The 27,773-nt window shown below is 36.1% G+C and overlaps 1 protein-coding gene across 2 annotated transcripts in view; it reads right to left on the bottom strand.

The window, feature by feature from the left end:
- Positions 1 to 18,692, bottom strand: part of LOC138706270 (fibroblast growth factor receptor 2) — a 526,650-nt gene extending 507,958 nt beyond the window's left edge. Inside the window, exon 1 of one of the 2 annotated variants that reach the window (XM_069835373.1) lies at positions 17,770 to 18,692. In XM_069835373.1, the coding sequence (XP_069691474.1) occupies positions 17,770 to 17,919 (150 nt within the window). In that variant the 5' untranslated portion in view covers positions 17,920 to 18,692. The remainder of the gene's footprint in view (positions 1 to 17,769) is intronic. The other variant, XM_069835366.1, reaches the window with a different exon arrangement.
- Between the last annotated feature and the right edge of the window lie 9,081 nt (positions 18,693 to 27,773).

The following is a 27,773-nucleotide window of genomic DNA, read 5'->3' as shown; positions in this document are numbered from 1 at the left end:
AAAACTAGAGTCCATTATTGAAGTTCAACGTGCTTTTCGCCGTCAGTTTAATAAACAACCGCCTCGTCATAAGCAGATTTACCAGTGGCATCGAAAATTCGCAGAAGATGGTTGCATCTGCAAACAGAAAAGCACGGGACGTCCACGCACATCGAATGACAATGTCGAGCGTATTCGTACAATTTACGAAAGGAGCCCAAAAAAATCCACAACACGAGCAAGCAGAGAACTGAACATTCCTCAAACAACGGTATGGCGAGTTCTGAAACACCGTCTGCACATGAAGCCGTACAAACTGCAGTTATTGCAAGCATTGCATCCTGACGACCACAACAATGACACCATTCCAGGACGTTGGATTGGAAGAGGAGGAGATCATCTTCATCACTGGTGGCCTCCCAGGTCTCCAGATCTCACTCCTTGTGATTTTTATCTGTGAGGTTACTTAAAAGACCGTGTTTTTATCCCCCCATGCCTAACATTTGCCTTAACACTGCAATCAACAGCGCCAATGCAGCCGTGACTGGAACTTCTACCCAAACTGTTCAAAATTTAAACTTTCGTCTGTCCAGAAACGTTGGAATTGTGTTTCAATCTTTTATAGTTTGGAAGAAATAAATATTTGAAATCTGCTCCTTCTTTTTGAATAGCCCTGTATTATGAGACGGTGACTTACGGGTTTTCGTGATACCAGCTTGAGATGGCCAGCGAGATGCAACTTCGTGTCTGTAAAATCCGAAGATCCTAAGTTCCCACAAAATCAGATCAGTTAGCCTATACGAATTCTCAAGCCGCGTCTGTGGCTCGACGTTAGCACGTTGGTCTTGCGTCCAGGCGGCCCGGATTCGATCCTCGGCAGTTCGTGTGTTATTTGTGATGAACAGAGCAGACGCCGCAGAGGGTTTCTTTCGGAGTATTCACGTTTTCCTCTATCATTCCACCAATACTCTACACATTCCTCTAATTTCGTAAGTCTCCTGATCTTGCGACCTCAGATTTCTACCTTATCCGTTCATAAGTCTGGTGCGATAAAGAAGCTGTCATTTAATACGAATTTCTTCCAACGAATGCAGCCATAACTGCAGCCATTTATTGCCAACAACTCAGATGCCTTGCGGCCTCAGTTGAAGAAAAACGACCGGGAAGAATGCATCAAGTGCTGCTATAATGCACACCCGTACTCCGCTAACATGACGAAAGCGGCTATCCAAAAACTTGGTTGGAGGTGATTCTACATCCTCCATATTCTCCTGATCTTGCGCCCTCAGATTTCTACCTTATCCGTTCTCTATCCGACAATCTTCAAGGGAACTCCTTTGATAACGAAGATGCTTTACTAACTTGGCTTAACGACTTCTTTAACTCCACGCCAGCATATATCTTCAGAAACGGAATCGAAAAACTACCTCAGAGTTGGCAGGGGAGTCATAGATAATGTAAGACAGGGGTGCTCAAACTTATTAATACTGCGGGCTAATATTTTAAATAATGTTATTTTGGAGGGCCGTAGACATCCTGCAGTAATAAATAAAATTTATATAAATGTCTAATTAGTGATTGCTGTAATTTATAGTAATTAATAATATAAGTCTGTTCAAATATATATATATATATATATATATATATATATATATATATATACATATATATATATTTTAATTTTAAGTTTGAAACTTTACTATCGGGCCGCAGCAAACATAGTGGCGGCCGCATGAGGCCCGCGAGCTACAGGTTGTGCATCCCTGAGTAAGAGAATACATAACTGATTAATTTCTATCTTCTATTCGTCTAAAATAAAAACTTTTGACACAGTAAAAAGACGCTACCAACTTTTGCAACAACCCAATATAAGCCTGAAGTATCATAGCTTTGTATTCAGGTTATTAACAAAACAAATATACTCTATATTTTCTAGCTGTGTACAGTAGATCTCTGATTTTAAGTATCCCCATGAAACGAAATGTAACGGTGCCATATTTGGAAAGCGTGCTGACCATCTTATTGGTGTATTGCTCGGAATTGTAACTGGACAGAAGTAATATTATCACTCTAAAGCACCGGTGACCAAAATGATTACATCGTATTATCACAGACATTCAAACGGGTACGAGGAGTTTCCTATAAATTGCTGTGTGTTTCATTCATGTACTGAAGGCAAGCAGTGGCGGTATCATGTCGCTCTACAAACTCTGTCTCTACAAGCAGTAAGAGGTGGTTTCGTAAAAATGAGAAGAAGAACTTTTTTGTTGTTCTGTCGGACAAAATGTATAATATGTTTACTTTGCTCAACAGTTCAATTAGTGTATGGAAACAATTGCCACGCTGAATAATGTATTATTATTACTATTACTATTATTATTATTATTATTATTATTATTATTATTATTATTATTATTATTATTATTGACCACTAAGTATGTGTTTCTATAATTCCTCTTTACGTACATGAATATTGATATTTTTACATCTTCTTCCTACAAAGAAAGATTAGGTTTTATCTCAATTTTAATCTTCTTTTTCTTTAGATGAGGGCAACTATTCATTAGTTATTCATTTAATAATAATATTGTAGAAAAACTGATCAATAATATGTGCCAACAAACTATTAATCGCCAGGAATTGGCATGTCTTAAATCATAGCCAGGAAGAGAAAGATGACATAATAGTACATTATGCAACGAGCCTATAATGATAGTAATTAAGAATCGAGTATGGATATTTATGAAACGAGCGCAAGCGAGTTTCATAATTTTCATACGAGCTTCTTAATTACATTTATAGGCGAGTTTCATACGTCTTTTTATGCTCGACCATATTTCTAACTTGAAATTACCGGTATTCAGATGTATACATTTTATTTGTAACTGACAAGATCGGAAGTGACCTTGTTCTAGGTCGTGAATTGTGAGATGTGCGCAGACGCGAAAGTATTGATTTTTTCCGAGGAACAATAATGTCATTGACCTTGACGTAGTCCCGTTAAACTTGATAATATTATAATATTATAACCTTGATTATTGAATTCGACATTGAAAAACGAGATGACAAATTGAATTTATTTGAATATTATTTACAATTAACGCTAATTATTGTAGTAACAGAACATAACCTTCTGCGACAGTATTGGATTTCCAGCCTTCGTGACTTTTCGCTAATTCTCTTTCGATTGCATATCCGATAATAATCGATACTTGTGGTTTTATAACAGTACAAAGCTGACTTGTCATTGGCTGAACACATGTAAGCTGAGTTATCATTGGCTGAAGACCTGTACTTTAATGAGTAGGTGTACTTTAATGACATGCATTAAAGGACTGCTACCGAGTGTATAATTAGTACATTTCTGCATGGTCGAGCATAAATAAATGTAAGGAAGTCAATTACCTAATGGAGTTGGAAATATCTCGTGCTCTAAAGCCTTTTAATAGAACAGAATTTCTCAAAAGAGTAGTGATTAAAATAGCTTAAATAACTTGGCCATAAGAAGTTTTTAATTTTGAAAAACTACGAATTTCTCGACCAAGTATCGAGGGAAGAATTAAAAAAATTCCGGATTATATTCAAGAGGAAGATTAAAAAAATAAGCGAGAAAAATCGTATTTTATTCACTGACTCTTGATGACAGCAGTGACATTACTGATACAGCAAAGCTTGAGATTTTTATCCGCGGGATTGATCAAGATGTTCACCACTGGTTGTAGTTTTCATGCCAACTATCTTTCCACCGATTCCTTACTTCATAGTCTGTCTGTCACATGTCTGCAGTTCGAATTTTGGTCACCGCTGCTCTAAAGAAAGATGTCTCAGATTCAAATCCTTGTATTCTTGTAATCTTTCCGTCATCAGATGTCGTATTATGTTGATTTATTGTTCCTCACATGCTCGAGTAGTGGTTCTGTAAACATAAACATCCTAGAGTTGCATTTCCGCTGACAGGCAGAATCTGAAATGTGTTTTGTGTTATAGTGAAGTCTGCCTGCGAGTTTGGAGTGTGTATTTTTATTTGAAATGGGAGGTAATATCGCAGTAAAAATGCGATTAACGAATACATATATTTTTAAGAGGCATATTGGTCCGACAAATTAGCATGTAAATGAAATAAGTATAATAATCCTTCAACAACTGTCTTATTAGCCTAAGAAATAATACAAAAATTACATTAGGTCATTACAAAATCAAACATGACTAGCGCTTTCGCCAATTAATGGCATCTTCAGGTCTATTACCATATACAAGGACATCATTTTATTTCTACTTCAATTTTTATTGCACCTGAGTTTTTGAATGTACTTCACTCCCACCCCTTCTACTAATGAAGTTCAACAGTCCTCCACACAGATCCAAGACCGCATATACAGTCATAGTAGCCTTACGGTCATAGTAAACAGTACGTTCCAAAAATATGTTCGCGTTTTCCAGTGACCAAAGAGCTTTCAATATTGCATCATTTTCCATTTGCCTACGTCGCATCCCGGTTTCCCCCACCTGCTTCTATTCGCCTCTCTGTAAATGCTAGTGGCTGGGCTGCCTTAGCTCTTTTCTGAGAACATTAATTTCTATTAGGAACTGGACGTCTACGTAATATTATACCCATACAACTGTTTAAAATAAATAAAAGGGCTCGTTAAGTAATTAACTGTCACGTGATTTCCTCCCTTTCTACGACGCTGCGACGTAACCACTTGGACTGACAGTAGATACCATGTCTCAGTAATTTTATCTTTTCGGATCGGGCAGAAGTGAAGATTGAATTTACAGTACGTAAGGTACTCTTTTATAGAGTAGGTACAGAATTATTTCAACATGAGTTACTGATACGAAGTACGAACCTGGTAATTGGAATTACGTACAATAGTCTATAGTGCGATAATATGCACATTAGAACTGAAGCCTGTATCGAAATTAACGGCCACCATTTTCAAAACTGTGTTTAAATATCAATATTATGATTATTTTTCAATTTAACTTCATTCTCTATACTGTACGCTAATGTGCTGTAGACCAGACGTCTCCAAAAGCATACTCGCGAGTAAGCCCCTGAACGGAACCGAAGGCAGTACGTAATGAGCCGCTCCGCCTCACCCAGCCCCACATGTACTGTACTCAATGTTTATGCGCAAACGAAGAGCAGTGGAGGACTGTCATTATCATTGTGTTGATCGGAGTGTTCCACATTTACACAATGTCTTCTGATCACGGACGTAGTACATTCAAGGATGAATAGGAAGAGACTTTTTTTTTTTTAGTTAGTGGGGAGAATGTGAAATGCTTAATTTGTTCGAAAATTCTTAAGGGTGTGTTAAAATTCACAAAGAATATCATATAATTACAGATATGTGGGACATGTGAAAAGAATTTATTTTGGGGCTATCTGTATAACTGTTGGTTATACATAATAATCAGTGTATTACAAAACGTTTACACTCAGTTCCGCATGACAAACTTATAGTTTTTCGTTTAATTTTAGGTGAAATGCGTAGGCCTACAAATATTTTGATAAATATAAAACAAGAAAATACAAACACAAATTACACACGTGTCCTCAGTCTTAAACAATAATATCTTCTTGCTAGCTATGTTCTAGCTTGGAATATTGAAAAATCAATGAAGCCCTTTACAGAAGAATCATTTGTAAAATCGTGCATACAGGACGTTACTAAAATACCATGTCCAGAACAAAGTCAAAGTTTAAGAAAATTAAATTGTTTCCAATTACAGTTCATAGAAGCAATTTCAAGGTTGTAAATGTAAATGAATCTAAAGTCAAAACCACAATGAACCAGTTTGTAGCTTACTCACTTGCATTGTACGAAAGCACAGATAGAAATGACAAAGCTCACCTAGCGATTTTCATCCGAGGAGTTAATGAACATTTTACTGTGTCTGAATGTCTTCTAGATGTAATTACAAAATACAACTGGAGAAGATCTTTTCCAGGCACTGAAAGGCACCATAGAAAAGAAGAGGTTGAATTTGCAATGGCTTGTGTCAATAGCAACAGACGGGGATCCAGCTTCATAGTATGACAAAATAATATACAAACGTATGATATTCCTTATTCTTTTGATGTTATTATTTGTAAACATAAGCACACCGTTGCCGCGATCCTCCACTGATAGCTCCCATCTGTTGAGGTACGAGTCTCTTTCCCTTACAGCACACTGTGTTCGGCGGGCTGCATCGAGAGCACGAAATACGATACGCTTTTTGGAGACCTCTGCTGTAGACAGTATAATATACACTGCATAATGAATACGTCCACATGGAAAACTCATTTCGTGAGTAACAACACTCATTGTTAATATAGTACTGTATTTTGATTAAACAAAACGTAATGAAAATTATCAAACTCAAAATCGCGATATTTCCTAGTTTACGTAAATGGATGAACTACTTTTCTTCCCCCCTATACCTAGTAAAGTGATTTGTTTGTATATTACGCCAGTATCCTCGAACTCCAGTCGTGGAAGGGGGTAGCAAACGGTGTTTCCGGTTCTTAATCGTTGATCCAAAGGTATAGCCAGGTTAATATTAGAAATGTTAGTAAAAATAAAATGATGTTCCTGTAGTAATGCTTTAAGAATAAAGACATAAGTAAATGGCAAAATAATAAAATATGATGAACTGCATGATGTGAAATTGGAGGAGATTAATTAAAAACAGTATTACATGAATAACTGTACAACCACAAAGTAATGTAATAATAATCACTTAAAAGCCTGGTGGTTATAGTGATTAAACTTCATAATTATAGAGTCTAAATGTTAAAATACAGAATCCATGCATTAAATAGAAGGCTAAAAGAACATGTGTGCGGCGTAGCAGTATGAAGATAACATTTACATAGAGATAAAAAAATTTACAGGAGAAAAAGTTCGTCCAAAGGCCTGGACTCTGGAAGAGTACCCAAAACGCTCATTGCATTTCCGCGTTGAATAGCAATACTTAAGCGTTGACGCAAATAAGTAGTGCAACGGCGATCACCAGTAATGGAGATCAAAATTTGGCCGATTTGAGATACCAAAACTTTAGCGTCATGACTCCAAGGACCGAAGGTCTCCACAGCAAATGGGACAAAGATATAATTGTCTAAAAGATGAGCATATTTATTGACTTTCTTCTTCACGGCTAATTCAGCAGCAGATGCTGCGTGTCTGGAGGTATTCGGCAAGTGAGATGGAGCTAGAGTGTCAACGCAAGTGGAGTCCCAAGTTAAAGATTTTCCTCTAGACCATGGAATTAAGGTAAGACCATCGGGTCGTTTACCATCTGCGCGACTAATACCTGGTGGTTCCAAAAGAGACGGGATGCCACAAGAAGTCAGAGATCTTTTAATGATATCATTGAGTGATGTATGTCTGGGAATGCGACCCTTGCTCCTCGCACAGCTGAGTGCATGATGGCCGTAAATATCAGCAATTCCCCCGCAAATACATTGGTGCGGCTGGCAGAGTTCACAACCAAGGCGTAGAGCTACTGCGATTTTAAAGTATGTACTATGTATTAGGGTGCCGATGTGAGGAGAAGGTAATGCGTGTAACCAAGCTCCAGACTCACTCTCTTGAAGAGCTAGGAGACGTGCAATGTCTTGTTCGGATGTGAAAGAAGAAAGGAGTGTATCTAAAATTTTTTGGGAAAAGATAACGTCCCACTGTTTTTGAAATTCAGGATGGGCAGGAGGATAACATAGTTAAAATGGGTAAAAATATTGCAGCAGTTACCACGACGCAAAAAATGGGTAGCGTGTTATGAATCTGTAAGAATCAACAAAAAATCGTTGAAGTAAGAAAGTAAGAGATATACGGAGCAAAGAAGAAAGTTATCTAATAAATAGAAAGACTTACAAAAATTGAACCTGTAGGAAGAACCGATGTTTCATGGCCAGTTCATTGATTCTTACAGATTCATAACACGCTAACCATTTTTTGCATCGTGATGACTGCTGCAATATTTTTACCCATTTTAACTATGTTATCTTCATACTTCTACGCTGCACACATGTTCTTTTAGCCTTCTATTTAATGCATGGATTCTGTATTTTAACATTTGTTTGCCCAATTACGGAATATGGAACAGTAGGTTGGGATCCGTACATCTAAAACCAAATCGATTCAATAGAAAAGGTCCAACGCAAGGCAGCAAAATATGTCAAAATTGGAAAGGGACATGGTGAAGAGATGGTAAAAGACTTAGGATGGGAATCTCTCAAATTAAGGCGATGAAAAACCAGACTCACCGCATTGTTTAAGGTACAAATGGGACACAAAGCATGGACCGACATCAATGCTAGATTAGCAACACCATCATACTTAGGCAGAGCAGATCATATTAGGAAGTTTAAATGTAGAAAACAAAGAACGGACGGACGTGGCAAAATTTTCTTTTGTTAACCGCACAATAGTAGACCGGAACTGCTTACCTGTGGCAATCTTTCAGAGTGGTCCTCTCAAAATCAATACAGTTAAGGAAAGGTTGAGAAAATGTAATTGTAGGTGCAGTGTAAATATCTAAGTTGTGTCAAGTAATTAAGTTCATATATATATATATATATATATATATATATATATATATATATAAACTCGATGTGTAATTAATTATGGCGATATGTAATTTAGTTTATATGTAAATAAATTAACGTGATATGTAATTAATTAAGATGATAATTAAGTTGATTTGTAATTAAGGTGATATGTAATTACTTAAACTGGTAATAGTTGGGTGAAATAGAAGTACTTATAAGTTAGGTTTACTTTTGCTTATTATAGCCGTTATTTTTGCTGGTTGAGTGGAAGAGAAGCCTTACGGCCTCAACTCTGTCAGCTAAAATAAATCATTATTATTATTATTATTATTATTATTATGCGGATGACGTGAATATGTTAGGAGAAAATACACAAACGATTAGGGAAAACACGGAAATTTTACTTGAAGCAAGTAGAGCGATCGGTTTGGAAGTAAATCCCGAAAAGACAAAGTATATGATTATGTCTCGTGACCAGAATATTGTACGAAATGGAAATATAAAAATTGGAGATTTATCCTTCGAAGAGGTGGAAAAATTCAAATATCTTGGAGCAACAGTAACAAATATAAATGCCACTCGGGAGGAAATTAAACGCAGAATAAATATGGGAAATGCGTGTTATTATTCGGTTGAGAAGCTCTTATCATCCAGTCTGCTGTCCAAAAATCTGAAAGTTAGAATTTATAAAACAGTTATATTACCGGTTCTTCTGTATGGTTGTGAAACTTGGACTCTCACTCTGAGAGAGGAACATAGGTTCACGGTGTTTGAGAATAAGGTGCTTAGGAAGATATTTGGGGCTAAGCGGGATGAAGTTACAGGAGAATGGAGAAAGTTACACAACACAGAACTGCACGCATTGTATTCTTCACCTGACATAATTAGGAACATTAAATCCAGACGTTTGAGATGGGCAGGGCATGTAGCACGTATGGTCGAATCCAGAAATGCATATAGAGTGTTAGTTGGGAGACCAGAGGGAAAAAGACCTTTAGGGAGGCCGAGACGTAGATGGGAGGATAATATTAAAATGGATTTTAGGGAGGTGGGGTATGATGATAGAGACTGGATTAATCTTGCACAGGATAGGGACCGCTGGCTGGCTTATGTGAGGGCGGCAATGAACCTTCGGGTTCCTTAAAAGCCATTTGTAAGTAAGTAAGTATTATTATTATAGAATAGTTTTTATTTATAGTCCTAGGTTTATTGCATCTATTTATTTATAGGTACAAATAAATTTAGGTTCATTTTATTTTATTTTTATTTTACTGCTGTAATTATTGTATATTATATATTACTGCCACCGGGTATACCCAATTGTAGTGTTAATAAATACATACATACCTACATACATACATACATACATACATACATACATACACACATATACATACGTACGTACGTGCCTACCTACATACATACATACATACATACATACATACATACATACATACATACATACATACATACATACATACATACATACATACATACATACATACATACATACATACATACATACATACATATAGACTCTATATGAAATTTAATCACTACAACCACTGAACCTTTAAGTTATTATTAATATTATTATTATTATTATTATTATTATTATTATTATTATTGTTATTACATTACTTTGTGATTGTACAGTTATTCATGTAATACTGTTTTTAATTAATCTCCTCCAATTTCACATCATACAATTCATCATTTTTATTACTTTGCCATTTACCTATGTCTTTATTCTCAAAGCATCACTGTATGCTAACAGACCTAAAGATGCCATTAATTGGCGAAAGCGCTAGTCATGTTTGATTCTGTAATGACCTAATGTAATTTTTGTATTATTTCTTAGGTTAATAAGACAGTTACTGAAGGATTATTATACTTATTTCATTTAAATACATATACTTAATTACTTACTGGCTTTTAAGAAACCCGGAGATTCATTGCCGCTCTCGCATAAGCCCGCCATTGGTTCCTATCCTGAGCAAGGTTAATCCAGTCTCTGCCATCATATCCTACCTTCCTCAAATCCATTTTAATATTATCTTCCCATCTACGTCTCGGCCTCCCCAAAGGTCTTTTTCCCTCTGGTCTCCCAACTAACACTCTATATGCATTTCTGGATTCGCCCATACGTGCTACATGCCCTGCCCATCTCAAACGTCTGGATTTAATGTTCCTAATTATGTCAGGTGAAGAATACAATGCGTGCAGTTCTGTGTTGTGTAACTTTCTCCATTCTCCTGTAACTTCATCCCTCTTAGCCCCAAATATTTTCCTAAGAAACTTATTCTCAAATACCCTCAATTTCTGTTCCTCTCTCAAAGTGAGAGTCCAAGTTTCACAACCATACAGAACAACCGGTAATATAACTGTTTTATAAATTCTAACTTCAGATTTTTTGCCAGCAGACTAGATGACAAAAGCTTCTCAACCGAATAATAACACGCATTTCCCATATTTATTCTGCGTTTAATTTCCTCCCGAGTGTCATTTATATTTGTTACTGTTGCTCCAAGATATCTGAATGTTTCCACCTCTTCGAAGGATAAATCTCCAATTTTTATAGTTCCATTTCGTACAATATTCTCGTCACGAGACATAATCATATACTTAGTCTTTTCGGGATTTACTTCCAACCCTATCGCTTTACTTGCTTCAAGTAGAACTTCCGCGTTTTCCCTAATCGTTTGTCGATTTTCTCCTAACATATTCACGTCATCCGCATAGACAAGAAGCTGATGTAACCCGTTCAATTCCAAATCCTCTGTGTTATCCTGAACTTTCCTAATGGCATATTCTAGAGCGAAATTAAAAAGTAAAGGTGATAGTGCATCTCCCGGCTTTAGCCCGCAGTGAATTGGAAAAGCATCAGATAGAAACTGGCCTATACGGGCTCTGTTGTATTTAAATACATATATTTGTCATTAAATTATTTATTTCACATATAGTAATGGGAAATTGTAATGTTTCACAAGACTTAAAAAGAACAGACCCCAACTTACCACTAAGATTCTACATTCAGTTGATATGGGAACAATCATACACAATCTGTGTGTGCGTGCGTGTTTTTCAGGTGTGTATAGGCCTACTACGTATATATGTTGGGTAAGTGTACTCTCATGTGGTCTAAAGTATCATCTTCTGTTCTGAATTCAGATTAATATCTGATTATAGTGATATTTGTTCTGCAAGGTAATACATCGTCATCTTTAATAGCAATTAGTTAATGGTGTAGGCCTGCACATATTCTGTCTACTGAAAGCCGATACTTAATGACTAGACATTTGTAACACTGACAGTTTTCAAATTGTGACGAGATCTATCACAAGCGGTTTTAATGGATATAGACAAACTCATGTTCATCATATCAGGGCCTATATGCTTTCAAGAGAGTGAAATAAAATTCACAAGTGCAGTTAAACCATGGTAAAATACGAAATACTAAATCGGAGTGTTGAATATGACATTATGATCCATACGGAAAAAAAATATGTGATACATTGTTTAAATTCTATCAGTAATAAACAAACTGCTATAGAGTAAAGAATAAAGATACTGTATAATATCTAATACATACTACAGTATTATCATTTTTCTTTCAATACAACTCGATAGGAGGCACCAGGCAGCATTTACGATGACGTTAAACATCAGTTGGACAACAGGATTTTGAAAGAAATGAATAAGGAATTTTTAAAATAATTTTATGCTCGACCATGCCGAAATGTATACCGGTAATTACACACATGGTAGCAGCCCTTTAATGGACCTCATTAAAGTACACCTATTCATTAAAGTTCAAGTGTTCCACCAATCAGAAAACATCATTATAGCAATATGAAAGCGCAAGTATCGATTATTCTCGGATATGCAATCGAAAGACAACTAGCGAAACGTCACGGAGGCTGGAATTCCAATACTGTCGCAGAAGGTTATGTTCTGTTACTATAATAATTAGAGTTAATTGTAAATAATATTCAAATAAATTCAATTTGTCATCTCGTTTTTCAATGTCGAATTCAATAATCAAGGTTGTATCGAATTTAACGGGATTACATCAAGCTCAATGACATTATTGTTCCTCGAAAAAAATCAATACTTTCGCGTCTGCGCACATCTCACAATTCACGACCTAGAACAAGGTCACTTCCGATCTTGTCAGATACAAATAAAATGTATACATCTGAATAATTTCAAGTTAGAAATATGGTCGAGCATAAAAAGTCGTATGAAACTCGCCTATAATGGTAATTAAGAAGCTCGTATGAAAATCATGAAACTCGCTTGCGCTCGTTTCATAAACATCCATACTCGCTTCATAATTACTATCATTATAGGCTCGTTGCATAATGTACTATTATGCTCGACCATGCCGAAATGTAGTAATTATACATCTGGTAGCAGCTCTTTCATTAAAGTACACCTATTCATTAAAGTTCAGGTGTTCCACCAATCAGAACACACCATTGTAGCAATATGAAAGCGCAAGTATCGATTATTCTCGGATATGCTATGGAAAGACAACTAGCGAAACGTCACGGAGGCTGGAAATCCAATACTGTCGCAGAAGGTTATGTTCTGTTACTATGATAATTAGCGTTAATTGTAAATAATATTCAAATTAATTCAATTTGTCATCTCGTTTGTCAATGTCTAAATCAATTTCCAGGTTATATCAAGATTAATGTTTATTTTACTCTCTAGATTATATCGATGTCAATGACATTTCTTTCTCGGAAAAAATCAATACTTTCGCGTCTGCAAACATCTCACAATTTACGAGATATTGCACAAGGTCAGTTCCGCTCCCCAGTCAGATAAGAATAACATGAATACTTATGAATAATTTCAAGTTAGAAATATGATCGAGCATAAAAAGTCGTATGAAACTCGCTTGCGCTCGTTTCATAAACATACTCGCGTCTTAATTACTACCATTATAGGCTCGTTGCATAATGTACTATTATAGAAATGAGCAATAAAATGTATTTTTACGATATTTTTTTACTTTCCGGAACAAATATAACTCAATCCAGGGAGCGGGACACACCATTAAAATCCAGAACAATCCTGGGAAATCCAGAACGTCTGGCAAATCTGCGCACAGCTCACATGCCAAGTCACGCTTCCTCATCTATAGAAGGTACTGCATGAGTTCGAATCTCATTCTCATCTTATATCCTTATTCTATTCTGTTCCGTACTTCTTTCTCTTCATTTCTCTGGCGCGCACGCGGACACACTCGCTAAACATTAACAGTTGCATGAAATTTTATTCATAATTCCAGCAAATTTTATAAACATCAATTGGCGAAGGAAATACACAAATTCGGCTAAGTTTTACACAAATACAGCGATAAAAGAAAGCAGATATTTGACAGTATATGATTACTATCTATCATGTTATCTAGTTAGTCACTTCCTGGAAGTTATCACTTTAGCACAAGAGGTAAATTTACGATAAAAAAATATGAACGAACGCCCGCGAGTGTACGAAGCTGATGATAACGAATGATGCTGTGACTTCGTTAGAAACTTTTAGGGATGATAGAATCACCCTGTCCACTGTACAGTATATAGGCGTACATGTATGCTAATGGAAGTAGTATGTGTCCTAAAATGTATACTGAACATAGTCTTGAGTCAGTAATCTTATCTCTCCTTGAAAGAAGATACTGCATATGAAAGGAGGTTAGAAAATGGAGTGAGCGCTGACGTCACTCAGATTAAGCAAATCAAATAATGGCATAAAAAACTGTGTCCACAATGGGAGCCGAATCGGGATTACCAATGTAGTAGCCACCCACGTTAAACCCTAGGATTCGAAGAAGTTCTATCATAAGCTTGAAATACATTAGTTTGTTGTGGAAAATAGTATTGCTGAAACAGTCAAATTGGTCACCTGGTAAACCGAACTCTCGTCCCAACTGACTTATTCTTAGAGGTAGACTTCAAGACAGTACGCCATGTTGTTATTAGAAATTCAAATATAATTAATTTTAGAAAAATTAATTAAAATTACAAATACACGTAATAACCCATACCCTCCTAATTTTAACAACACACCAGCCAAAATTATTGAACCTGAGACTGGAGCCTCTACATGAGCTTTAGGTAACCACAAATGCTAACTGTTCCGTTCAGTCTACAAACTCAACAAGATGGCGATAGTGTTGATCGATTTATGATTCTAGTAATTAGGAACCTATTTTGTCCCACAAGTCTGTAAGATTAAGTATTACTTGAGTTTTTAAGTGTACTAAACGTGTGCATATCTAAGTACTTGACTGGCTGCTTACTCGACTCATATTTGGTCACGTTGGGCGGAACAAAACATGGACCACTTTAACAATTACACTAATATTTATAATTTAAATTATTTACGTTATGTAGGCCTACACTAGAATACGCTATTTTTACTATTTTATACTATCATAAACAGCGGTGGCGAAAATGTAATCGTTCGCCGAGCCACTGTGTAATCTGCAACGTGCATAGCACCTATGGAGGGAGGCGGACAACCGAAGGGGAAGTGAAGCAACTGTATGACTTATTAACCGATTTTCATTTTCCTTACGTCAAGCACTTAATTAATTTTATACAGTACAAGGCTACAAACTAATGTTTAGTACGTGTAACGAAGAAAGAAATGAACAATAAAAGAACAATATCACAACCTAAAATTAACCATGTTCAGAATGTCTCTGCGACAAAGTTTCAAAATCAGGAATTATGTCACTTACTGCCAGTCGTAGTTGATCACGAAGGTATTTGTCTGTCAGTCGTGATCTAAATTTCGTTTTTACTATTTTAATTGTTGAAAATAATTTTTCACAAACGTAAGTTGTAGCGAACATGGCTTCAACAGAGCAAGCGAAAGAACGAAGCTTCGGATATTTCTTTTTTGGCAAAGATTTGAAAGTTCAACATTTGTCAAGTCCTTACATCTAACTTTCATTTTACATCACAATGTAAATCAATGAGTTCAAATTGAAGAGCTAACCGCATTATTCGTACATCTGCTGAAAAAGGGTCGACGTACAGAGATGATGATGATGATGATGATGATGATGATGATGATGATGATGATGATGATGATGATAACACTAAACCTTTTAATGTCTTATTAGTAACATGTAGTATAATGCCGTTTTATGTTATACAACCGTTTTCCTCGTAATACTTGTGAACAAATCATACATTTAATATTCTCATCATATTGACAGCAAAAAAATGCGTCCTCCCATCCTACTTGGAACTTTCGTACATGGTTTCGAGAGAGACATATGCCACTCGCAGGTCAGAGACAAATACAAATGGAACGGAGTTTGACTCCAGTGAGTGAGAGGGTGGGGGTTGGCGGAGGTTAGAAACAAGCGAAATGCACAGCTATCACTGCGAGCCACAATGTCTCGCGAGTCACGTTGTCGCCACGGCTGATCATAAAGAATGCAGGCCTACATCCATCACACATTATTTACACTTTTATGGACAGTGTTGTGTAATGTAGTGCAAGGTATTTCATTTAATAATACTATAAGCTAAATAGTGTACATATGTTTTATCAACAGTAATCTCACTAGAGGTTTTGATTTATCTAGAGAAAATCAAAACTCGACTTGACTATTACACGATTAGAAGAAAGTATATAAAGATTAGAAGAAATAAAGTACTCTAATACAATAAAATATTAATTTATTTACTGAAATTCTATTTCACTAATGTTAGCTTCATCAAAACGTTTGAACGGAGCCGCCATTTTCAGTTGACTGTCTATGCTGTAAACAAATGACGATCGCAAAGCATGTTTTATAGTACCCTCTTTTTTTTTATCTTCTCAAATAGTACAGAAAAGAATTTGCAAGTTTGAAATGCTGGTAAACAAAGAAACAAATGGTAGGAAGGTGATAAAAACAGAAGAAAGTATATACAGATTAGGAGAAATAAAGTACTCTAATACAATAAAATAGATACTAATTGACTTACTAAAATTCCATTTCACTAATGTTACCTTCACCAAAATATTTGAACGAAGCCGCCATTTTCGGTCAACTATCTACACGGAAAACAAATTACAATCGCAAAGCATGTTTTATAGTATCGTAAAGAATTTTCAGTTTGAAATGTTGGCAAACAAAGAAACAAATGCTAGGGTAGTGATAAAAACAAACAAATGCTAGAGAAGCGATAAAATTAAACAAATGCTAGGGAAGCAATAAAATTGTGCGATAAGCAGCCATGATTGGTTAAAAGACGTCCTTTCGTACCGTTTTATTGGTCAAAAGTAGTATGACATAGTAAAAGTGTAATAGTCAGTGTAAGCCTACATTCTTTATGATAGTGTAAATAATAAAAATAAGTGTACATAGTGTAAAGGGGCTGTTAGATATTGACTACTTTCAAAAGACGGTTGTCAAAAAGTAAAGAGTTTACGAAGTTTACGACTAAAACAGAAATAATTTTCCTTATATTTAGCAACGTATAATGAAATATTATGATTGTAGTATTGTTAAATAGTTCAATAAATAGATGCTTTGAGTGAAACAGTCATGACATTTTAGACTAAATTAATGTTCAACCATATTACCACAGTCTACTATATACAGTCACGAAGCTTGAGTTTTGAGGGTGCTAGAAACAATAGACTGTGACGGTACTATTTTGCATTGCCTGTAATGAGGCGATATTAGCGATCCTAGTGGTGAGCAACTACCTAATGTTTGCATATTTACTACGTATTGAGCCTTCGCGACTGTATATACTAGACGGTGATATTACTGAATAGAGATGCAATACAAACATTCTCTCTCCAAAAAAAAAACTACATACAGTAACTAAAATAGAATACGGACTTTCAAAACCTAAACCGGTTTGTGCAGTTTCCAGTTCGATAGAGGAAGGAACGCTCACTCGGGACCCCGGTATCAAACAAGGTAAACAAAACCTCAAATATGGTAAACAATACCGGCTTCACCACATTTCGTTATGATTAACATCGCTGTTATAGAAAGTAATGCGAAAGTATTGCATTCGAAGACAGTATCTCTATGGAATTCTTAAGGCAAACCTTCCCATAAGACATGTAAACAGAGAGCGCTCGACAACCAAACAGAGAGATTTAAAATGAATGGAAAGAATGTATGAACGCATCATCAGTGAACTGAACAATGGAATATCTTACTCTATATATAGCATATGAGATGTCGAAATGAAATACATTTATAATTATCTTACCTCGGCAGAAGCACTGATTATCACTGAGAATAAGACAAGCCAGGGTAAGCCATAATTGCCATTTGTTCTTCTACTTAGATACTCCCTCCTGAGACTGAAATGTCTGAAATTGTTCACTTCTGTTTCCAAATTCGAACTTTTAGATTCCATTGCGAACAATGTTTCACCGTTTCACTCACGAAAACACGACGAACTCAAACTCACAATACATACATTCAGTACACATTCATAATTGAAACAACTGTTGATTATAGATAATGAGGTAGCAAATTTAAAGTGCGATAAGCAAGGTATCTTGAGTTTCTGAACGAAGCATTTGAAATTAATTATAAATTTAAAAGCTACTTTGTTTTCCACCAGTACAGTTCTTGTGCAGTCCAGTATTGTTTTGGGAAGAAGATTTTTATTTTAAGAGCATTTCCACACTCATCGCTACTATAAACACTGTACTCTTAGTGGCCAGTCATTACTTGTATAAGATAAATTAATAGTTGACAATGAATTTGTCTATTGTACTTCACTGCAACAACCATATTATCGAGAAACACAGCAACTATATTCGTTGAGAATTTCACTTGTGTTTCTGATAGTACACGACAATAAGTAATTAATTAACACCACAACATAATATAATAAATTGAATAATTATGTTTTTTATATTTTATATTTTAAAGTTGAAATTGTTTGATTTAATTCACCTGAATTTAACCTTTTAAGGGTACATAAGCTTTTAATTCACTTGTTCTTTAATGTACACATTTTTATCACAACCACTTCAAAGAAATATACTGTACACTTAATTCGGCTTTGTAAGAGCTTCTTCTTACGAACCGGATAGCAGGCGCGAGAGCGTTCGGTCGTACGCCGCTCTGTTCGACGTCACAACAACTACTGCGAGATGCCTTCGGTCGCTAGTCGACGCGCGTCTCGTCGGGCTCTACGCATGTCACACGTGTACCCACCGCTGGTAGTAAAGCGATAACATTTTACGATATCTATCTTTGAGATATTCACACGTCATTCTTATTGGAGACAGTATTCCATCTTTTTGTGACATTAGGTAGCAAAGTCAGGCAGTGAAACAACTGCAAGGCGTCCTCGGTATCATATAGTAGCTATATTATCTATTTTTATATTTTTTATATTTTTTTTCAATTGAACAACATGCGTCCCTATCCTGTACAAGATTAATCCAGTCTCTATCATCATATCCCACCTCCCTCAAATCCATTTTAATATTATCCTCCCATCTACGTCTCGGCCTCCCTAAAGATCTTTTTCCCTCCGGTCTCCCAACTAACACTCTATATGCATTTCTGGATTTGCCCATACGTGCTACCTGCCCTGCCCATCTCAAACGTCTGGACTTAATGTTCCTAATTATGTCAGGTGAAGAATACAATGCGTGCAGTTCTGTGTTGCGTGTAATAACTTTCTCCATTCTCCTGCAACTTCATCCCTCTTAGCCCCAAATATTTTCCTAAGCACCTTATTTTCAAACACCCTTAACCTATGTTCCTCTCTCAGAGTGAGAGTCCAAGTTTCACAACCATACAGAACAACCGGTAATATAATTGTTTTATAAATTCTAACTTTCAGATTTTTGGACAGCAGACTGGATGATAATTGCCTCTCAACCGAATAATAACACGCATTTCCCATATTTATTCTGCGTTTAATTTCCTCACGAGTGTAATTTATATTTGTTACTGTTGCTCCAAGATATTTGAATTTTTCCACCTCTTCGAAGGATAAATCTCCAATTTTTATATTTCCATTTCGTACAATATTCTGGTCACGAGACATAATCATATACTTTGTCTTTTCGGGATTTACTTCCAAACCGATCGCTTTACTTGCTTCAAGTAAAATTTCCGTGTTTTCCCTAATCGTTTGTGTATTTTCTCCTAATTTATTCACGTCATCCGCATAGACAAGAAGCTGATGTAACCCGTTCAATTCCAAACCCTGCCTGTTATCCTGAACTTTCCTAATGGCATATTCTAGAGCGAAGTTAAAAAGTAAGGGTGATAGTGCATCTCCCTGCTTTAGCCCGCAGTGAATTGGAAAAGCATCAGATAGAAACTGACCTATACGGACTCTGCTGTATGTTTCACTGAGACACATTTTAATTAATCGAACTAGTTTCTTGGGAATACCAAATTCAATAAGAATATCATATAATACTTCCCTCTTAACCGAGTCATATGCCTTTTTTAAATCTATGAATAACTGATGTACTGTACCCTTATACTCCCATTTTTTCTCCATTATCTGTCGAAAAGGTTTTCCCTTTGCTATGATAAATATACATTTGGATTTGTATTGGTGAATACTCTCGATTTAGTCTATTTTGCCTATTTACATTGATCATACCTAAGCAAGATTCAGAATTAATACAAATACATATAATATATGGCTTAACCTAAATAAAAAGAAAAGAAAGTATATATACATCAGGGACTGGAATGTTCTACCTGCAGACTTACTAAAGGCTTTACCAACAACCAAAAACGTATTTAAAAATAGGCTTAAGGACTTTACTAATAGACGGTAATTATACACAGTATGTAAAGGGTGTAAATGATATTTTGTTGTTGAAGTGTTGTATCAGTGAAGAATTATGTTGTGTCAGTGAAGTGTGTTGTGTAAGTGAAACGTGTTCCTGTCAGTGAAGCTTTATAGTTTATAGTGGCAGTGCAAAGTATTTGAACAGTGAAATGTTTTTGAAGTGTTAGTGAAATCAGGATAGAATCAGTGAAATGTGTCGTAGTTCCAGTGCAGTGAGTGAGTTGACAGCGAAATGAGTGTAATACTGAAAAGTACTTGTGCAGATATGAACATATCATACTCGTGGGTTTTAGTTCGAACTTAGGTTTAAGATACAAATTAGATTTATTTTAAATGTTATTTTAGTTGATCGTGCTTCATTTAATTTAGGATATTCCCTATTATTATTATTATTATTATTATTATTATTATTATTATTATTATTATTATTATTATTATTATTGTTATTATAAATTATTGTTAGTATTAATTATTGGTATTAATTATTGGTTTTATTATTAACTGTATTTTTAATTAATAAGTTTATTATTGCCATCATTGAGTGTAATTAGTTACCACTGCCACCTGATATATACCCGGATATATACATACATACACATGATAGGAATATAGTGCAATTGTGAGTTTTTTAAACAAATTGTTAATTTTATAAAAGTTGAATGATAAATACGTGTAACCTAACAATAAATGCATTCCTACAATTGTTCAAAATCTACTGAATTGATGAAAGTGATGAATGGTTGAAGATGTAATTTTATAAGCTGATAATTGGTCTTCGAAATGCTGTTTCTTAGAATTTCCCTTTGTTTCCTTAATATTGTGCAATCATATAGCAAGTGATCTACAGTCTGACTTCCACTATTGCACGGACATGTTGCACTCTCCAGTAACTTGAATCGATGGAGGTAGGCTCTATTCATCCCGTGTCCTGTCACCATTGACGTGAAGATGGAAGTAATATTTAATTCCATCTTAAGCCTCTCTTTTACATTGGGGAAGTAGGATTTTGTTATCGCTGCCTTTGTGGTGTCTTCCCATTCTTTTTGCCATTTTAGTTTTCCTTCTTCTTCTATTTCACTTAGAATTATACTTTTTGGTATTTTATCATAACATACTGCTGCATCCTTGTTTTGTGCCGCTGCCTTCGCTAGTCGATCCGCAAGTTCATTACCGTATGTTCCGACGTGGGCCTTGATCCAGAAGAATTCTATCGTCCAGTTTACCTTCTCCAAAATTAAGACTTTCTTCCTGATTTATTCTATAAGATATTTGTGGTTGTGACTGTTCTTTAAGGAGTCTGTTGTTATTCTGCTGTCTGTGAAAATTGCTGCTGTGCACGCGAAAGATGGGCATCACCTTGTTAATGATGTCCAAACAAGCGCTTATATAAATTTTTGGCCACTCAATCGCAATTACGAGGCCGTCCTGGAAGTGATTTTCCCTGGGGCAGTTTACAGAAAGAAAGTACAATTTCATGGAAAGATTTATTGAAACAGATACAACAATAATTGTTGCGCTATTTGTCAACATATTCCCCACTGGCACTAAGGCATTTGTCATACCATGGGATCAACTTTTGTATCTCTGTGCCATAGAAGTCAGCCGCCTGGGATCGGAACCAGTATGTGACAGCTGTCTACACCTCTCTGTAGACGTGGGCACAGGCATACGAGCCTGAACTGAAGCGTCAGTCTAATGAATGATGCCACAAAGGATCACCACGTCCAAAAAGGCACGTATTGTGACAGTGGATGAAACATGGTGCAAACCGCAGATCAAGAGACACGGCATGCAGTGGAAGCACGTCACATCACCACGCCCAAAAAAGTTCAGAAATTTCACAGCCGCAGGCAAGATGATGCTCATGCTGTTCTTTGACTCAAAGGGTCCATTACTCTGGCACTTCATGGAGAGAGGAGAATCTGTCACCTCCGCTCGATACTTCGAAATCCTCCGTACTGAATTGCGTCATGTCAAGCGACCTGGATGTTTGCGTGAAGGTGTCATTTTGTTGCACGCCAATGCGCGACCACACAGAGCTCGGCACACCATGTACGCCATTCGGGACCTGCGCTGGGAGGTTCTCGAACATCCCACTTACAGCAAGAACTTGTCACCTTGCGACTTCCAGATTTTCGGCAAGCTCAAAAGTGACCTGGGAGGGCGCCGATTTGCGACGGACAGTGAAGTGATTGAGGCGGTGCACCAGTGCTGCCACCAGCAGCCAAAAGACTTTTATGAACAAGGTAGCAAAAATCTGATGAGCAGGTGGGATAAGTGCCTAAACACTGGTGGAGATTATTTTGAGAAACAAGATTCCTCTGCGGAGAAAAAAAAATTCTCATTTTCATTTGACTCACCCTCGTATAATATCCCCAGATATCAAAGCTCATCTTGCTTAGAAAAAGGAAAATTTTACAATTACCTGAAGTCTATGTTGGAGAAGAGAGGTCATGTGGTTACAGATACCATTAACATCAATCTACTGCAAGCACGTGTAAAGTGTCAGATGAGGTACGTAAAACAATAATTTACTTTGAAAATGACTTAAGAATTTTGAACTGAAATCCGATTTGGGTCGTTTCTATTACATTGCTTCAGCTCCCTCTGGAGAAAAGATGAACATACTCAAGTTTCGAACTTGTATATTGTCGTTGTTCCTGCAATAACTCCTATGTCACATATTTATCGATTTTCACATTTTTGCTCTATTAAATAACTTAAATAGTGATACAGCAAATAATAAAATCTCCTATATGTAATTATATTTCTTTCTTTCGAAAGTGTAAGAATTCACAGCCCCCTATGTACGGCTGCCATAGGATGAATAAATGTGTTTTTTCTTCCTATTGAAAAATTGTATATTTTGCACAAAGGAGTTATTGCAGGAACAACGACGATATATTGCTGTCCTAAAAGCCAATATGTTACTGTGACGTTGACAAAACATTAGCTCGCTATGAAGTAATTACCAGTGAAAGAAAATCAATATTTTGTTTCGGAAATACTTCAAAAGTATTTAATTGTATGTACATTTACATCTTGAAATGCAATACAATTATTTTACAATGTTGATTCAAATACAGGAAAGTTTATGTCAGCCTGGGATTTCCATATTTTGCAGTACTTTCGCTGGGATGGTCACAACAGGGTGGAGCATGTTAACAAGCAGAGAAACTCTCCAAGTTTGTGTCTTACTTTACAAGTACTCAATATGTCCACCCCTGCTTACACGACAGACGTCAATCCTCTAATCAAATTCCTGACACACACGTTTCAACACCTCACGGTCGATAGCAGCAAATCTCTGCACGATCCTTTCTCGCAACTCTGGTAAATTACTTGGCATGGTGGGCACATACAAACGACCCTTGACGTAACCTCATAAAAACTCACAAGATCAGGTGACAGTAGAGGCGTTCTGGTTATCAAGGACGAATACATAGATGTGTGGCGGAGCTCCGTCTTGTTGGAAAATTATGTCTTCGCTATCGTTCCGTAATTGTGGCATTTCCCACGATATTATAAATGATACAAAATATTTACTCTATGTGAATCACGGACGTGTTCCATCACTAGGCCTGTGAAACATTTCCGTATCTCTACACTGCGACGATTCACCTTACAACATACATGCAACGTCGCCTCGTCGTTTAAAACTACGTAGTTTCTCAATAAACCCGTCTAGGAATTCTGGCCTCGGAGACTCAGTGCCTACAACAACTGCACCCGGTATGGTTTCACGCGAAGATGTTAGCGTAAAATGCACCTTATAATTCACTACGACATTCCCGGCTTGCACGATATGCTAACTACCGAGAGCTCTTCACAAATATTTCTCGTGCACGCTTAACAGTTATGAGTGTCATGACTGACGGTCCTGGCCTGGAGGGGGGGGCATCAACTCTCACAATACAAGATATATAATTATATAAATTCGTCAGTTTGTCACACTGAGGCCAAAGTGTTGTTAGTTGAGTTTCTATGGGAATTACAGGAAAAAAAAAACTGACTGTGTTAGCTATCTGACAATTTTAAACATAATTATAATATAAATATCTATTATTCAGAGGACGACTTACGTGTTACATAACATTGATATAATAATTATTGAAGTATAAAATCGTATAGCTAGTGAGTACAAATTAAATTTATAAAACAAAAATGTTTCTAGCCACTACCGTAAGAGCCAGGCTCGTGTACGGTGTGGTCTTAGCCAATAATATAACATAAAATTTACAAGGAGAGTTTACTATATTACATTATGCAACGAGCCTATAATGGTAGTAATTAAGACGCGAGTATGTTTATGAAACGAGCGCAAGCGAGTTTCATAATTTTCATACGAACGTCTTAATTACCATTATAGGCAAGTTTCATACGACTTTTTATGCTCGACCATATTTCTAACTTGAAATTATTCATAAGTATTCATATTATTCTTATCTGACTGAGGAGCGGAAGTGACCTTGTGCAATCTCGTAAATTGTGAGGTGCGCAGACGCGAAAGTATTGATTTTTTCCGAGGAACAAATGTCATTGACCTTGATATAATCTAGAGAGTAAAATGAACATTAATCTTTATATAACCTGGAAATTGATTTAGACATTGAAAAACGAGATGACAAATTGAATTCATTTGATTATTATTTACAATTAACGCTAATTATTATACTAGCAGAACATAACCTTCTGCGACAGTATTGGATTTCCAGCCTCCGTGACGTTTCGCTAGTTGTCTTTCGATTGCATATCCGAGAATAATCGATACTTGCGCTTTCATATTGCTACAATGGTGTTTGTGATTGGTGGAAAACCTGAACTTTAATGAATAGGTGTACTTTAATGAGGTCCATTAAAGAGCTGCTAGCGGGTGTATAATTACTACATTTCGGCATGGTCGAGCATAAACGTATAATATGAATACCTATTATTCAGAGGACGACTTACGTGTTATATAATTACTGAAGTATAAAATCGTATTTTTGTATAGTTGATTTAGAATTACATTCCGAGAAAAAGTAGCCATATTAGCCAATTGTTCAACTGGCCAGTGATTAGATATTGGCGATCCTGGTAAGTTTGAATATAATCATTAATATGAACAGATCGGATAGCAGAGGGAATGTGTTACTATGGTTTTCAGTTTCATGTTCAACCATTATATTCGTATGCATATGAAGAGCTCGCGGGAAAAACGATTAATGTCGCAGTTTTGTTAAGGTTGATGTCATTATCTGATTCAATGGTTCACTGCGAAATTTAATGTTGTTCTTATGAAAAATGGTAAAAAGCAGCGGCGTAGCATTAAATTTTGAGCAGGGGAAGCTAAGTCAAGTTGTCTTTCATGCACATATGAGAAAACGTATTACAAAAATACAGTCTTAAAATAAATAATAGTCAATGTCAAGTCAGCAGTCGAAGACTGGTTGGAACCTCGTAAGTAACACCAATAAGGGATGACCTCAAATGGTACGTAGTACACATATCTCTAACAAATAGACACGTATACGTATAACATTAGCTAACTCCCTGTCATACTTAAAGAAATCACAATATTAACGGTCAATAGATACAGTATTAGTATCATTACGTAAGTATGCGTCTGTGTTTTGGTTGTGTCCTTCATTGACAGCAAGAGAGTCGGTCATTTGTTTTCTAAATCACACTTTTGTTCGTAAGTCAGTCTTGATAATACAATTGTCCTAAAAAATTCAAGTAAATTGGTGTCAGGAACTGTTATTTCACTCATTATTTATTATATCAGCCACAATGCACACTAACACTTCAACTGAACACAACTGACGAAAAGGGATAACTCGGAAACTACTTATTTTAAATGTCAAAGCTAGCTTCTTGATACCCTTGCGACCAGGATAGTTAAGTTAGAAAGGGATGGAAAATCTGCGGGGTGGGTTACACAGAAGAATGAGTGAAAGAAACCAGTCTGCTTGGAAGCTGGTGTGTGCAGGTTTCTTGTTTACATCTTGAGCTGCCGCATCACAATATTTAACGCATAAATATAAACTCTATTAAAATTAATAAATGATTTTGTTCATAAACTGCAGGTTTATTATGAAATTATTATTAAGTAGGGAAACTGAGCTTTTTAGCTTACATTGACGCTACGCCACTGGTAAAAAGGAGAACTATCTCCACGAATACAGTAATCCTTTCCTTCATTTTGTATAGAAACAGCACTACATCTTGCAGTTATAGACTCAATTAGATCATTATGTAATCCTTAACACAAATGTGACATTCATGGTTTTTCCCGCGAACTCTTCATATACGTTAAACCAAGAAACATTATGTGGTTTGATTATTTTAGTTAAACGTTTAATTTAAAGTGATGAACCATTGTGCGCTCTTCTGTTGGAGAGTAATATAATAAATAATAGCAATAATAATAATTAATAATAATAATACACACATACATATACATACAAATGGCTTTTAAGGAACCCGAAGGTTCATTGACGCCCTCACATAAGCCCGCCATCGGCCCCTATCCTGTGCAAGAATAATCCATTCTCTATCATCATATCCCACCTCCCTCAAATCCATTTTAATATTATCCTCCCATCTACGTCTCGGCCTCCCTAAAGGTCTTTTTCCCTCCGGTCTCCCAACTAACACTCTATATGCATTTCTGGATTCGCCCATACGTGCTACATGCCCTGCCCATCTCAAACGTCTGGATTAATGTTCCTAATTATGTCAGGTGAAGAATACAATGCGTGCAGTTCTGCGTTGTGTAACTTTCTCCATTCTCCTGTAACTTCATCCCGCTTAGCCCCAAATATTTTCCTAAGAACCTTATTCTCAAACACCCTTAACCTATGTTCCTCTCTCAGAGTGAGAGTCCAAGTTTCACAGCCATACAGAACAACCGGTAATACAGTATAACTGTTTTATAAATTCTAACTTTCAGATTTTTTGACAGCAGACTAGATGATAAAAGCTTCTCAACCGAATAATAACACGCATATCCCATATTTATTCTGCGTTTAATTTCCTCCCGAGTGTCATTTATATTTGTTACTGTTGCTCCAAGATATTTGAATTTTTCCACCCCTTCGAAGGATAAATCTCCAATTTTTATATTTCCATTTCGTACAATATTCTGGTCACGAGACATAATCATATACTTTGTCTTTTCGGGATTTACTTCCAAACCGATCGCTTTACTTGCTTCAAGTAAAATTTCCGTGTTTTCCCCAATCGTTTGTGGATTTTCTCCTAACATATTCACGTCATCCGCATAGACAAGAAGTTGATGTAACCCGTTCAATAATAATAATAATAATAATAATAATAATAATAATAATAATAATAATAATAACAACAACAATAATAATAAAGTTCGTATAATGGATGCCTGCAATACACATGAGATGTAATATGAGATGTAGTTCCGATATTAGACATTT

This window comes from Periplaneta americana, chromosome 1 (assembly GCF_040183065.1).
Source record: "Periplaneta americana isolate PAMFEO1 chromosome 1, P.americana_PAMFEO1_priV1, whole genome shotgun sequence".
In the NCBI taxonomy this organism is placed as follows: domain Eukaryota; kingdom Metazoa; phylum Arthropoda; class Insecta; order Blattodea; family Blattidae; genus Periplaneta; species Periplaneta americana.
This window is presented reverse-complemented; position numbering and strand designations above follow the sequence as displayed.